The 14,791-nt window shown below is 52.9% G+C and overlaps 2 protein-coding genes across 2 annotated transcripts in view; one reads left to right on the top strand and one right to left on the bottom strand.

The window, feature by feature from the left end:
• LOC143432604 (uncharacterized) overlaps positions 1-13,767 on the bottom strand; it is a 42,590-nt gene extending 28,823 nt beyond the window's left edge. The window contains exons 1-3 of the mRNA XM_076909353.1: positions 13,063-13,767; positions 9,187-9,286; positions 7,199-7,361 (exon numbers count right to left, since the gene is read on the bottom strand). Of these exons, the coding sequence (XP_076765468.1) occupies positions 7,199-7,361; positions 9,187-9,286; positions 13,063-13,303 (504 nt within the window). The 5' untranslated portion in view covers positions 13,304-13,767. The remainder of the gene's footprint in view (positions 1-7,198; positions 7,362-9,186; positions 9,287-13,062) is intronic.
• On the top strand, positions 9,424-11,436 carry LOC143429663 (uncharacterized). Its single transcript, XM_076905348.1, has 3 exons — positions 9,424-9,590; positions 9,669-10,201; positions 11,230-11,436. The coding sequence occupies exons 2-3, from the start codon at positions 9,821-9,823 to the stop codon at positions 11,434-11,436; spliced, it is 588 nt and encodes a 195-aa protein (XP_076761463.1). The 5' UTR covers positions 9,424-9,590; positions 9,669-9,820.
• Positions 13,768-14,791: the final 1,024 nt, after the last annotated feature.

Below are 14,791 nucleotides of genomic sequence, written 5' to 3'. Positions count from 1 at the left end.
GGGTGGATGGAGGTTGGGAAGGGCGAGGTAGCGGAAGCGATCGATCGACGGATTATTTATTACGCGGTCGAATTTCCTCGTTACAGTGTACCAGCCGCGGACCGCGAACGCCCGGAAACTGCTCCGCCGTTTCTTGTCGCTGCGGTTCGTTATCCCGGATTCCTATTTTTCTACCCGTCGAAACCGCGTCTCTTAACACGCGGAACACGGCGTCATCCTACGGTTTCCTTCCGATCGAAATCTCGTTGTTTCTCCTCTCGCGTGCCGCGTCGTTTCTTCTCGAGTCCAGCCGCATCGTTCGAGACGGGATCGCGGTCATCGAGAGTCGTGCTAGCGGTCGATATTCCGTGACGCGGCGAGGCGCAAGCTGCTGCAGCCGCGACAAGCTGTAGCCCTCGAGTGATCCTGTCGGATCTAAAGCTTGCGGGCGTGCTTTATATACCGGGGTGGATCGTAAAATTATTCAACGGTCTGTGTTGGTTTACCGCGTGATCCGCAATTGCATTTAGACAGGTGGTCACGTTATGACATGCCGAGCCCGTAAACCGCTTAGTTCGGTGGCGATACGCTCCCGGAGCACGTTGAAAATTGGATCGCGAGCGTACGTATGCGAGACATTGTTAACATAACTCACACGTGTGTCACGCGGCTCGTGTATGTCGCTCACGTATCTTGCACGTACGCTCGTTCGAAGGTACATCGGGTGGCGTGGCGTCGGTATCGCGTATGTGCGTGGGCTAGCACGCGTTTCCCCGGACACATCCCTCAAAGCGAAGAAAATCCTCTTCAAAATCTCTCTCTCTCTCTCTCTCTCTCTCTCTCTGTTTCTCTTTCTCTATTCGTCGGTTATCATTTGCGTCGTTATTCCCAGTCGCATCGACGACGTCGAGCGATCTTAGACTCAGTCGCGTCACCGTGCGCCTTCGTCGCTGCTTGTGCATTCGATGGGATTCAATTCAGCTCGAACAGTATCTCGAGATGGTCGCCCCGGTTCTTTTGTGCAGCCGAGGATTCGTTTCGCCTAGAAAGTGTCGCGATAAACAAGTCAAAAGGTCTCGCGAATCCTCGACGGTCGGTGAATCCTTTTCAGACCTCGAATCATCCACCTGCGAGGCTGCCGTGTCCTCGCATCATTCGCGAGATTAAAGTGCAGCACCGAGCGGCTACCACTGCGAGCTTTTGGCCTCTTCGCCTCTGTCCGTGCTGCGCACGTCCGGGAGATCCAATCTTTTATCGCGGCACGTCCCGAAATCTCGGTAATCGCGTCGATTCCGCCGGCACCCCCGGCGTGCTTCGAAAACGGCGAACGACGCGGCCCGTTCCGCCTCCGGTCCGCGAGTGTTCGTGCGCGAATCCCGTTGATTGGATGTTCGAGTGACACGTTCGAAGTAACGAGAAGAAGTGCTGCTCCGTTCGGGTGCTCGAGAGAATTTGTGTTAAACGTGCACCGGAATTTCAATATAATAGTGGAGAACGGGAGGAGAGAAGTGGAACGCGTATCGCGAGTGAAAGGGGTGAGGCGGACAGGGTTCACGTAAAAAGTAAAAGGATTCAGGTTTGATACGTAGCACGTAGTTTCATATTCCCCGAGCATCCACTATATTACCCTTTATCGGGTGGAATACGGGACAAGGGGTAAGGCAGTGCCGGCAAATAGCTAGTTCAGGGTGGAAGATTGAGAACGGGTGACCGTGTACAAGAGCTGGTGCATCGTCGACGACAAGATGTTTCTTCGTTTTTCGAAAGGCGAACGCGTGCAATTTGACGCGCTACACCAGCGTCCTTCATCCCCCTCGGGGTAGAACGGTCGCGCGTTCAAAATTGCGAGTTATCGTCTCGAACGTCGAAGTAGGTCGTACACGAGAAAGAAAGAAGCAGGCGAGGCTGATCGTGATTAAACTATCAAACGAAAAGTTAATAGCCTCCATGCATCACCAGAGATATTCCCAGGCATCCCCGAGTAGATACACTGGCCCGGAGGTGATCCGAGTCTTCTTGATCTATCGCGAGTTCGCGGGCTTGGCTGCGTTAATGCGGGCATAAATTTACGACGGTGATCCTTTAAAACGGTTCCTCGAATCCCGTAATACCAACGGAATACTTTGCTCCTCTTCAGTCCCGCGCGTCTTTCCATTCAGGATTACTTAAAGTCGTGTTTCTAGTTGGCGGGAGGTTCCCTTCGCCATCCGCTTCGAGATAATGCGGGCACGCGGCGGTTGATTTCAGTTTGCCAGGCAAACGAACTTCTCGGATGGGTAACCGTTGCGAGTTTTCCAACGCGGAACCGGCGCGTTAACGAGCCGACGACGGAAAGTCGAGAAATCCGTCCGCGGATAGGGGTGTCGCGTAATCGATTCCGGTTAGAACGCGCTCGAATTTCCAGCATGCAAATCGAATGCAAGCCTGAGCCGTACGTGCCGCGCGAGGGATACCCACGGTGCACCCGACCTCCCAGACCGACTGACACATTGGAGTAATCAGTGCACCGTGGACTGTAAATCCACCGTCTATCCACCCAGAGATCGCGGTTACATCGATAACTATTCATACCCTCAAGTTTCTCCTCGTGAATATAATTACTACGTAACGAACGGACTCGGATTGTTACGCGTTTCCGATTGTTCGTACGTCCGCGTGGATGGGGACGGTGCCACCGCCGTGAATAATTGCGTTCCGCGGGGCGTAGCAAAATATATCCGCGCTTAATGAGGATTCACCGATATTAGCACGGTTCACGAACAATTATGCAACGTAGGCGCGTTACAATGGGGCCACGAAACGAGGTAGATCCCACGACAAAAGCTAAGACGAGCTAACGCAACGAGCTGGCTTACGCAATTTCCACGGGTCGTCGTTCGAAACGCAAAATGGCCGCCGACGGACGCGAACCCGCGGCGTGTGCACCTATTGCACGCAATCTGGTCTGCCGCCCGGTGAATTTAACCTCGAGTTACAGGGAAAAAGAACAAGAAAAGGAAACGGGAACTCGGTACACTCGGATAATGAACGTGCAAGCTGGCTACTTAGTAACTCGAGAGCGACGCGCGCGGGCATAGAAAAGGTTCGCGGTGGTTGCGCGTCGCCATCTGGCACGCGATGTCTCGCGATGCCACGGACGATCGTTGCGTTCAGCTTGCGCGACGAAAGCGTCGTTTCGCTGTTGTTGGACACCAAAAATGTTGAATGGAAAATTTTAGCCGTCGGCTCGCTCGACCCCTCGGGAGCTTAGGAGTAGGAGAAATTCAGGTCGTTCGGCGACAGAACCGCCGCGAGCAGGCACAAATATTGACACGAGCCACCGGGACGGAAAAGAGACTTCGACTTAAGGATCAGAAAAATCGCGGGCAACTGCGAGCGACGCCAATGCAGCGGGTGCCCTTATACCCTACGGGTTTCTGTTGGGCGGGCAAACGGTGGCAAAAGGGGCGGACAAAGTACTTTGCAGCCGGTGAACTTCTGCGGTCCGTCGCGGCCGGGGCAAAAATCGAGGACGCTGTCTTTTCGTTTCGCGTCTCGTTTAAAAGGTCTTCGAGGGGAGAAGCCCCCGTTCTCGGCCGCGGGATAGTTGTTCGGCGTTTTTCTGGCGAAACAACGACGTCGACCTCGTTTCCAACAAACCCCTCGAACCGTGCGCGACGAAACGCGCGCGCCAGTCGAAGGTGTTAATAAACCTGACGCGAGGAGAGTAAAAATTCGATCGATCGCTCGATTGCGAAAGAACCGAGCGCGTGGAAGCTAGCGCGGCGATAAATTCGTGATGTGTGTCGATCGTTGACGAAAGTTCTACAAATTTTGTGAACGTTGCACGTTTGACGAGGACGCGAGGTGAACCAATAACTGTTGCTTCGAGTGCACTTTTTCGCGAAGGAATGTCGCGTCGCCCGTTTCCTATCCCAACGCGAAATAATTGTATTTTCTCGAACAAAGGCAAAAAAAGAGCTCGCGCTCGTTATTTAAACGACACACCTTTCACGATCAGCGGAGAACCCTTCCACTCCTTCCTCTGTCCCTTTAGTAGCCCGCGGCATCGTTCCCGTTGTTCGACCAGGTGTGCTCGTAAAACGTGGAACGCTAGGGAGAGAAACACCGACGCTGCGAAAAAGCGCCGGTGAACGGGCAATTTCCATTTCAGCTGGTGTACCGCATTTTCCTTGACCCCGACTACGTAATGTCGCGCGTCCATCCGTGTCCCCTATAGCGAGAGCCGCATGAAAAACCGCCTATCTATGGCGCTCCGCTTAGAACCTCGTTAGATTCCTTCCACCGCCTGCACGCGTCCTATAAACGTTACCTTTCACTGGTACCCGTCGGTTTTGTTCGTAGAAATTGCATAGCGACGCGTGCTCGCGGTCCCACCGGACAATCATGGCGGACGGGCGAACCGAAAGTTTGCCAAACTTCGTTCCCGTTTCCGTCCGTGTGTATGCAATTTCAATAAACAACCCGACCACGGTATTCCCCGAGCGTGAGGTCCCGTTTAGTGCACGGCCGAGTTAGAAAAGGGAGAAATCTTTGAACCAGATCGAGGTGCAGCGCTGCGAAAAACGACGAGTCGCTTTAGATTCCGGTTGACGAACAGCGCGATTAAACGATGGCGAACGGGCGAGAAGCAACGAGTCGATGTAAGCGAAACACGCCGACAGGAAAGGTGCTCTGTCTCCCTCTCTCTCTCTCTGGGAACTCATCTAAGCGCAGTGACTGCCATCGAGCACGCGTGAAATTAAAATCAGGTCACTGCCGCTGACTGCCGCCAGAACGACCGCCTCCCGGTATTTTCAGCCCGACCTGAACGATCGCGCCTTTATATACACGTGTGCAATCGTTCGCGCACTGGCTGAGAGCGGTGCACCGTATCATCAAACGATCGATTAAATTAATAGATAGCTCGGCGTATCGCGGACGAGAGCAAGTTTTTTCGCGACGACTCATCGGGCTCGAGGCCGCGGGTTACACGCGAACCCGCTCCGCGTTACTTTTTCCGCGCGATGTCGAAATACGAACGAATAAAATTATAAATTTATACTCTCCTCGCGGCAAGTACGCTTCCAGAGAAACACGGTTACCTCACGCAAAGTGGTTTCTCAAATACCTTTATATCGCTTGATTCCTCTCCGATGAATCGCTTTATCAAACCGCGAGCCCACCCCATCCGCTCCGTTTATATGGGAGGTTGGCTAGAAAATAAAAATTTCTTTCCAACATTTCAGACCAATAATTCCGCGAATGCCAGATTCAAAGAACGCTCGACGAAGTCGATACTTTATTCCATAAACCGCGGAGTTCTCTGCGATAAAGCTCGTAGCCGCGAGTATCATTGTGAGCTTTGAAAAACGTTTATTACCCGCCTTTGAGCATGGTCCAGCCTTTAATGTTTTCCCAGAACTACGATTATTGTTTTATCATATTCCTCGTGGACGAGGAAGAGTTTGGTATTCGACCGTAACGTCGCGGTGCCAACCCCGTCGTAAAGCCCAACCCCCGTCGAATCCGTGGGTAACACCCGACGACTCGAGAGCAAACTTCGACGAACCGTTCGAACCGGTGGATCGTGTCGAGGAAAAAGTGCGCGCGTACGGACCGTCTACGCGCATAAATGTTTGTGATCGTTGAAGAAGATAGGCGGAGGCGTCGCGGGTATGAAAAGTCATCGTAAAGGGCGGTACGGTCGCTCGTAAAGTTGAACTGCGCCGGGTGTTCACTGACGCGCGAGGCCTGCGCCTGCGAGTCGTTTAACCTACATTGTCCGTGCTTAAAGTCAATGCAGGGCGGTTTGCAGTAGCCGCAGGAGCGGTGGCAGCCGTTGCCTTCCAACGGAGCGACACGTTTCCCGTTGGAAACCGGTGCACCCCAACGACGTGGCTTCGTAGATTTTCGATCCGATCACGCCTCGTTCTCGCGTGTTCGATCGATGCCCGATAGGAGCTAGCGTCAGCTGCGCTCGATAAGTGGCTGGTGGCATTCCGCTCCTTTGCTCTACGCGCACGTCGTTCCTTGGCTAACCGCGGCATCGATGAACCCTTAACGCCGCTCGAAAATTTCTATTAACGACGGTGTCGCGTGTAGCTCGATTACAACCAGCGATCGCTGTCGCAGTACCGCGATACGATAGAGGGTGCGGGGTAAGCGGCTTGTAAAAGACCGAGATTTCGACTTCGAGATGGACTTATTCTCCTCGAAGAGGGCGATGCTTTTCTCTGGCCGCGAGTGTTCTCTTCGAGATACCAGCCCGCAAGCTAAATCGGGGATAATTGCATGACCGTGCAAACTTTGAGCATAATCGGGTGCGCTTCTTCCTCCGGTAACTTCGCGCCCGTTTATCTGTAATATAATAGGCGCAAACCGGAAGGGATTCTAGCTAACCGTGGAAACGTTCCCCGAACCTTTTCGTCTGGTGATTAGTGGAACAGCCGGAGCGAGAAATGAGATTCCGCGTCGGCAAAAATTCGGCAAGTCCGCGTCGCGTTCGATGCGACTGAAAAAAGACAGAAGAATCCCACGGACGCTGTTGATGCCGCATAATGGAAAAACAGTGTACGGCCGCATCGGTGTAGCGTGTCACGTCCATCCATCGGACAACCGATTCGGACGAGTGTCCATTATCTTCCTTCTTTTTTTTCTTTCTTTCTTCCGTTCGTTCGCCATCTACGAGCGGACACCGCCCTCGTTATTTCCAGGCTGGAGTATTTGGCAGAGCGTCGCGCGCGAGCCCCGCAGTTCTCGCGACGTGCCCTGTAAAAACGTCTCGTCGACCGGTCGAAACGATTGATCAATGGCTGAGTCGAAGAAATACCGGGGTAGGTGGATGGGAGAGGAGCGGAGAATTTTTTTCTTTTTTTTCTTTTTTATCGAGAGCCTCTCGAGTGTCGGTAAAGGAAAACGGGTCCAAAGTCAGGAGGCAGGGTGAACGGTGATCCGGGAGAACTGGGGCGTGAGAATTCCGTTTTCCACGCTCGAGAACGTGCCTCGCTCGGTTTTCGAGCGGGCCAAGCGTTTTATTTATTCACGAGCGGCGTCGAAATTAGCATCGCGCCGCTACGGAATTATCGAGGGGAAATCGATTTCCGAACGCGTCAGGGACACTCCTCGGCCAGTCGCGTGTTCACTGACCTAAACCCTGAAGATCCGAAAGGACAGCGACGCGGCTCGCACGCTGGTGAACTTCTCGCGTGCGCGTAGGGGCGGTGGTGGATGTACTCACGTCTTGGGCGGAGAGAATCCTCGTCCCGGACTGGATGGCGGTGGTTCCCGAATGAGGTCGATGGTGCAAGGATTCGGCGGTATTGTCTCGAGTGTAGACGCTCTTGTACCAGGGCAATCCGCTCGTGCTGTCTAGTCTGTTCCGGTACTTCCTCCACACGTGCCTGCGAAACAGAACGGAACCAGTCCTTCTCTCGTTTAACCGTGTTACTCGTACGTTTCATCCCTTTAAAGGGGGAGGAACTCTTTGAACGCGTTCGAAAGCCTTTAAACACTGCCCGGTTTCTTTCGATTTACCAGAGACCGTTGCTATTTAGGAGAAAATTTCAATTGCGGGGTTGGTCTTGTCCGGGCTGCATGAAAATGTATAAAAAGGTGAACGCGGAACGGCCGGGGAAATTTCAAGCCACAAAGGCATAATTCCTCGCGGGTGTGCTTTCAGTGCGTGGAACAGGGAGAAAATTGAAATAATTAAAAATGAATGGACCCCTACCAGCCGCGCTTTAAAGCGCCGGCTCGGTTTATAATGAATCAACGGTACATAGTCGTTTTAATTAATAGTCATTTTTGCACGCGAACCGCGCCGGCAACACCGTGGTGTTGACCTCGCCGTGTAAACGGCACGGCGCTCGTATAGGAAAGCAATGGCAATTATTCGGACAGGGAATCTAGGAATCGCTCGAATGTAGTACCGTGTAATTTCGTTCCGGTACACCGGGCAGCGCGAGCTTTGAAAATAATTTGAATGCATCTGCCAGCAGTTGAACAACTATCGAATAAATTGTTCCCATCCGCTTGAATGGCCCCGACATAATCCTCTCCGCGTTGCCACAATTTCAGCCATAACGCCGGGATTACTCGGTTCTCCTCTTGGCTGCGGCGAAAATTTGCGAGGCCCTATCTTCCAGCGAATCCGTGAAATCGGTTTCGATCGGGAGCACGTTATTCCAACGACCTCTAATAACGTCTCTAAATCTAATCAATTTTTCATGCATCCCCGATCGCTGGTTTTTCCATCGATCGGGATCGTGGCTCGAAACTGCGTTATCTCTAATTAGTTGAGGAACGTAATTGAAAATCGAACGAGTAAACCGTATTACGTAACTCTATCGTTACGGTTGACGGTTTCACAATGGGAACGATCGCTCTGGTGACTTCACCCCCTCGTTACCGTCGCAGTCGGGGGACGCGATGCAAGAATCGCGCGCGGGTACTTACGCGTCGATACATCGCGAGGGATTAGGGATCGCGTCGCAGCCGAGGCGGCGATCGATCAGCCCGCGAAATTCCCGGCGTAGGTGGCAGGTTCGACAGTGATCGAGTCGCGTGCGACGCGAGCCGCGCGCGTACACGCGCGAGACTTTGCCTTTAATTGCCCCATTAATCAACGTCGTTGCTTTCGCTTTCGCGAGACAGCCGCGAGGCAACGTCGCCTCGTCCCCGGTTATAACGCGACTGTCGCTTGTACCGTTAACTTATTCGCTGACTTAACGGTTTCCCACGGCGCTCTTTATGCCCGGAGATGCGGATCTCCGGCCCTCCTGTCCTTTAACGCGAACTCGCGTGCACGCGACGCCCGCTCGACTGTCACGCGTTTAGAGATCGTGGAACTGTACAAAGTGTCGGCGCGATCATTTTGCAGCTGCGAACGCCAAAAATGGAACGGGAGCGGAATAATGTTTCAACGATAGAGAGTGCACACAAGCCAGCTGTCCCCTCTGACAGGGTGGAGTTTATTAAGGTAATCTTCTAGAGAGTGAACTTGTCCGACGAATAAAGAGCTACGCATCGAGAGCCATCATTTTTCTTTCCCTTGTTTCGTTCATCCTCCCTTTCTCCCCCCTTTAGAGGAGAGGAGTACAGCTGTTTGCAGAAAATAAAATCTCCGACCGCAAGGTAAGAGAGCGTTCGAAAAGAAGGGGGCGAAAGTTAGCGGCAATTTTCTAGGCGTACACCTCGCGGAGCCGCAGCTACCTGTATTCTTCTTACCTGATGCCGAAGGCGATTCCCAGCGCGACGATCAACGGCAGCAGCGTCGCGATGCACGCTAAAAATACTGTCTGGATATCTGAGAAGCCGGCGAGTATACCTGCGAAACGTACATGCACATGATAATCGTGTTAAAAATCGTTCGTAATATGGTGTTGAGGTGGTTTTTAACGGGGTGGGGAATGAAGCGATTGAAATTAAACGATACGCCGGGCAATTCGCTCGGAGCGCAGTCACGGCCACTTCGATCTCGCCAATTAAAATACATGAAGAATGCAAACGAGGGTAAACGAACGAGCGTGCGTCTCTCCGAGCAGTGCGCGCAGCGCACGCGTTCCTTTAATTTCCTTTAAATAACTGCCTTTAACGAACATCGCGCAAGATGTCATCGAGCTGATCGATAGGTGAGTATCGCTCTCGACGAACCCTATCAAGATCACCTCCTACCCGTGGAATTCCATTAACGTGAAATAAAATTCAAGGTTCTAACCCATGTCCCCGATCTGTCCGCCAACCTGACCCAAATTCCAACTTCATCAACGATGCGTCTCGGTGGGACGAGTTTATCGACTATCTCGTTTCCATTCAGCCCGAATGCTACGATAAGCGAGCAGCCGCGAAGCTCGAGCGTGCAATGTGCGAGCGTTTCGCGGAACGGTTATCGCGAAGAACCGTCGACGAGGAGAAATGGACGAGCCGTTGTTTCCGGAAGCTGGCATCGCTTTACGGGAGGTCGCCTTGCCTGTGGAAGAAGGACGCGACAGGTTACCTGGACAGCGAGCGCAGGCATCGTGCCTACGCTCGGATTCATCGAGCCATGGGCCTGCCAGGGGTGACGTTCGTCGAGATCGTGTTAAAGATCCGCGAGATGCGACGGTTCTACGTGGACGAGTTGAAGAGGGTGCTGGAGAACGCGTCGCGCGGGCGTCGTTACCAGGTCTCGCTCCCGTGGTTCCACGAATTGCATCGATTCCTCTACCCGTACCTGGATTACGACGAGGCGGTCGAATTGCACGTTCGTATCGATAAACTCGTTACGCCATTAGCATGACCGGCGCTCGACAGTTTTGCCAATAACTTCGTTGTACTTTCTCGTTACGGGGTTCTCCCCAGGGGTCGTGACGTCTACCGGTGGAACGTTTTTAATTCCCTCGATTACAACCGCGCTCCTCGATAATCTGACGTGAACGAAACCGATACAGTTGGTCGCTTTAATGGAAAACTCCGATAGAAACGAAATCGTTCAGAGGAGCGAAGTGTGTTTCGATAGGTTGAGAAATCGAAACCCTTCCTCTACCCCTCTCTGTCTCCTGTGAGCTTGATCCGACAGAGGCTCGTAAATATGAAGATAAGCGAATTTTTATAAGATACTACCGATCACCGAAACGGCAATAATACGAGCGCTTTTGGCGTCGAGCCCTCTGCGCAAAAGTGGCGCATAAACCCGGCGGTCATAAATATTTAAAAATAGATTTCCTATTCCGTACAATATCCGCGCCATTATCCGGCACTATATTAAATTTACGATCCCGCCGTTCAATTGCCGCAGAACGCCGACGAAACTCTGGCCGTGTCCAGAGGAACGGAAGAGCGCGGGCCGCGACCACTTCCTTCGAACTGCAGCTGCGTTCGACGCTCGATATCGAGCAGGAACGTACGAAATACATCGCCGTGCAACGCGCCGCCGAGTTTCGCCGCGCAGAATACGAACAGCTCCCCTGTCGTTTCCTTGCCAGAGGTCAAGACTCGCCCTCGAACTTGCCCGCGCCTCTCCTGCGCCAGAATCGCAGACAGGAAACAGCTGGACAGATTTTCACCCCGCAGTGGGTCGAGTCGCTGCTACGAGAAACGAGAACGCTTCGAGGATACGACCAAGGGCGAATCGACGAGGTCGCGACAGGTTGGTAGACGATGCTACGCGACCGGTTAACCCCTCCTGGCGACCGTTCTATCCATTAAAAACTATCCATGATGGAAGGGTTAACTGCATTTCTGCATTTCGTATATTCTCGAGGTTACAAACGACGATACTTGTTGAACCAGGAGACATGCCACGAATTTACGATCTGTGGGCTACACGGCGGATCGTCGAGTGAAAATGCAAACGACTCCGATTCGGATCGATTGGAAGCTTTTTCCATGACCATGACGCGGTATTTGAAAAAAATGGACAAAGTCTGCGCGCTCAGGGCCCAGACGGAAATTCAACAAATGTTAAAGGACATGCTAAACAGGTCGAAGGTAGTATAACTAGAGCGTATCGATCGAAGATATGAATTTACATTTGCATTCTTGTGGAACAGTTGCCCGTGAAGAGGCCTCGTTGAGCGAAGCTGTGCGGCATCCGTTAGAAATTGATTCGAAAGACCCGTGGAGGGTGAAACCGCTGTCCAAATACTGGAGAAGGGCGGATCGGTTAAAAATGCCGCGTTGTTTCAGAGCCAGCCCGGTGAAATGTATTCGAAAAGCCTAGCGCACTATCGGGGCAGCGCCCTTCGCTCGCGCGTATCAGGTAACCCTCATAAATATTGCAAAAAAAGGCTGGCGGGTGGCGCGAGTAGCTAGCGAGGGGCATGAATATCTAACGACAAAAAGCTTCAATCGGAGGCTGAATTCCGTCGTATATCAGGGTTGTACCGCGCGGATGGTATCGATCCGACTTTGGTAGACCGCAGCGTTACGATTAGTATTCAGCCGGTGTCGCAGTCGGCCGGTCGAACAAGGACGAAGATGGCAAGATTTGCTCCGGCGAAACGGAGGATGCGTGCCACTGATAACGGGTTATCCTTTGATCGGGAACGGTCCGCGTAAAAACCGCACGTCCCGCTCGTTATTGCCGCGAAGCTGAAACGCGATTAGACGGGAACGCGTTAATCCTCAAAGCGTTACCCACGATTAACGGATTACCAGAGGTTTTATCGAATCTCCGGTTGGTCCGCTGCGGATTAATTATCCGATAACGTCGACTGGGGAATGTTACAATTTTAATGGGATCGATTCAGCTGCGAACCGTTCGATCGTTTAATTTTGTTTCCCCGTTTCTTTTATTTTTTCAACCGTCAAAGCGCAGAGTCGACGACGGTAGGCATCAACGACGAGGCTGTTTTTTCCGATCGTGAAACGAACCGTGGCGCGACGCGGTAATAAATTCAATGCGCCGGGAGGATTAAGCGTTGCCGTAAACAGTTTTAGGCGCCGCGAGGGAAGAGAAAAAGAGGGGTTGTCTCTGGGAGTCCGTGCGCGTTCCTGCGTAACATCGAGAGAAGGCAGAACGAACGAGGACCGTTTAGAACAATTCCGAAAATCCCCTCGACGCCTGATGAAACGAGATTCGAGCTCCTGGTCGGAAGAGAGGTTCGAGGCTCTCGAACGAGGCCGATAAATAGCACCGGATATCTGGCAGCCCTTGGTGCGTTCCGCGCGAAAAATCGCGTTCGGTAAAATCGAGCCGCGCTTCGACGTCGTTTCGCCCGGGAGATATTTAATTCGACGAAATGCCGCTAGTGGCGAAACCAGTTGAAACAATTTTCGAGCGAACAAAACGTGTCGCGACTGTATCGAGCCAGGGGTGGATCGTTGTCGCGCTCTATCGACTCTCTAAGCGATCTCTTTGCGATCTGGCCGTCGCAACTGGAAATATGATTTTTGTCGGGTGGGTAGATCAAAGGAAATTCCATCGTCCGCCGACAGAAAAGGAGCAAGCTACGAAAAGAGGTAAGAGGGGCAGGCGGTCGAGGCCGGGCGAGGCAAGCAGGAATAGTCGAGATGATCGGCAAGTGGCGTTTCCGGACGAGAACGGCCTAATGCAGAGCCATTAGGTACGGCTTTGACCGGTGTAACGCGCATTAACCGTATTCACGGCCTCTTATTACTTACTGTGATCGAGCTCGTCGTGTTCCACGAGGTACCCGGTCGCGTTGTAGATGTGATGGTCGGGTTTAGCGGTGCTGGTGACCGCAGCTCCACCCGTTACTGTCGTGGACGGATTAGTTGGAATTGCTGTGCCAGCGCTAATCGCGGCTGCGACCGCGTTAGACGGTGACGGGTATATCGTTGATACGATATTCATAGCGCCGGTCGAGTTCTCGACCTTCGTAGCGTACAGCTCGCTCGTCATTGTTCCGTCGTGGACGTCTAACCCTCCTATGCGAGCATACTATCGCCTCGAAGGTCCACGATTCGAGTAACCGCTGCGTTGTCGTTGTTGTTCAGGGCTTATCGGGACGGCACTGGTTCCGGGTCATCGATTCGACCGATCGATCTGTCCAACGTCCACCTCGCAATCCCTATTCAATTTAGACTTAAGCTTGCCCCTGATTAGACCCGTTTCGCGGCGACCACCACCAGCTCGAGGCGCGACAGACCTTTGATCGAGTCGTGCTTCGCATCTCTTCTAATAGGCGAAACCGGAACACGCGATCCGAATACAATTAGCTCGACCAACCGAATTCAACCAGGTATCTCCTTAAAGACGACCAGCTAATTAGACGCGCCCGCATACCGTCGACCAATCGACGAACGATCGTTCACGCGTGCGAACCTCGTCTATGGCGCGATCTACCGTTCGCGTGCACCCCTGCCCTCCTGTCGACCCGAGAAACGACAAAGCTCCGGTTATCGTAACTAGTCTCCGCGGTAGACACGAACGTATCTCTTCGCAACTCCTCGGGTGACGGGTCTGTCGGATGATCTCTCACCCTTCGCTGGGTTTCACGAGTGGATTAAGCCTGGCCGAACGAAGAAATCTTCGCGAGGGGATGAGAAACTTGTTCGTCCCCGCCGATGTTACAGCCCCTGTCCGTGTTAGCCACCAACCGAGCGGCCACGGTTCAATTTCACCGGCGCAAAGGACGACTCTGCTGGTGTTTGTTAGCGGCCAGCCGAGCTACGCTCATTCTCGCTGCTTTCCTCCCGGGAGAACCCCGCCTTCTGAAACAGAAAAAAAAGGATGCTCTCCTGTACCGGATTGCCCGTGTAATTTCATTTCCTGCCGGGGGATTCATCGACCGTTGTAAGATTACTCCTGTCGCAGTTAGGAGCACGTTAAGGGTCGCGTTTGGAGAAATCGTGGACGATCCGTCGCGCGATCCCGAGACCGCCTCTGCTTACGGGTGTACGCGCCTCCGCCGCCGCGACGGCACCCTCGGTCATTATCGTCGCTAACTGCGCTCTGCTCGAGAGAAATCTTTTTCAAGGTCATTTCACCTCGGTTCATCATCTCCAACGGCTCTGTATCGCCTTTAACGCCTCTTGCGTCGCTCGTAAAGCCACGTCGGGACACACCGCTTCCTACTCGCTCTATATCTCGTTACCAACCCCCATCCCCCCGTTTTCTTCTTCTTTTCGCTCGACGTTCCATTATGTAACATATTTAAAGCGGCGCCGCTACCCGCTGGAAAGCTACGAACACCGCTCGTACCTCACCGGCAACTGTTTCCCTGTCGCAAATTTAAATATCGCAATAAACTTCTCGAACGACTGCCCGTGACACTACCGCGATAAAAAATCCGTCCTTCGTTGATCAATTCTAGAGCTTCCCGTTCGTTACGTCACCGCCCCCGTCCGTTTCGCCTACTGGCTTCTACCTGACCGTATCCTCGAACCC

Source organism: Xylocopa sonorina, chromosome 1 (genome assembly GCF_050948175.1).
Source record: "Xylocopa sonorina isolate GNS202 chromosome 1, iyXylSono1_principal, whole genome shotgun sequence".
In the NCBI taxonomy this organism is placed as follows: domain Eukaryota; kingdom Metazoa; phylum Arthropoda; class Insecta; order Hymenoptera; family Apidae; genus Xylocopa; species Xylocopa sonorina.
The sequence above is the reverse complement of the archived record's forward strand: the minus strand, read 5'-3'. Positions and strand labels throughout refer to the sequence as shown.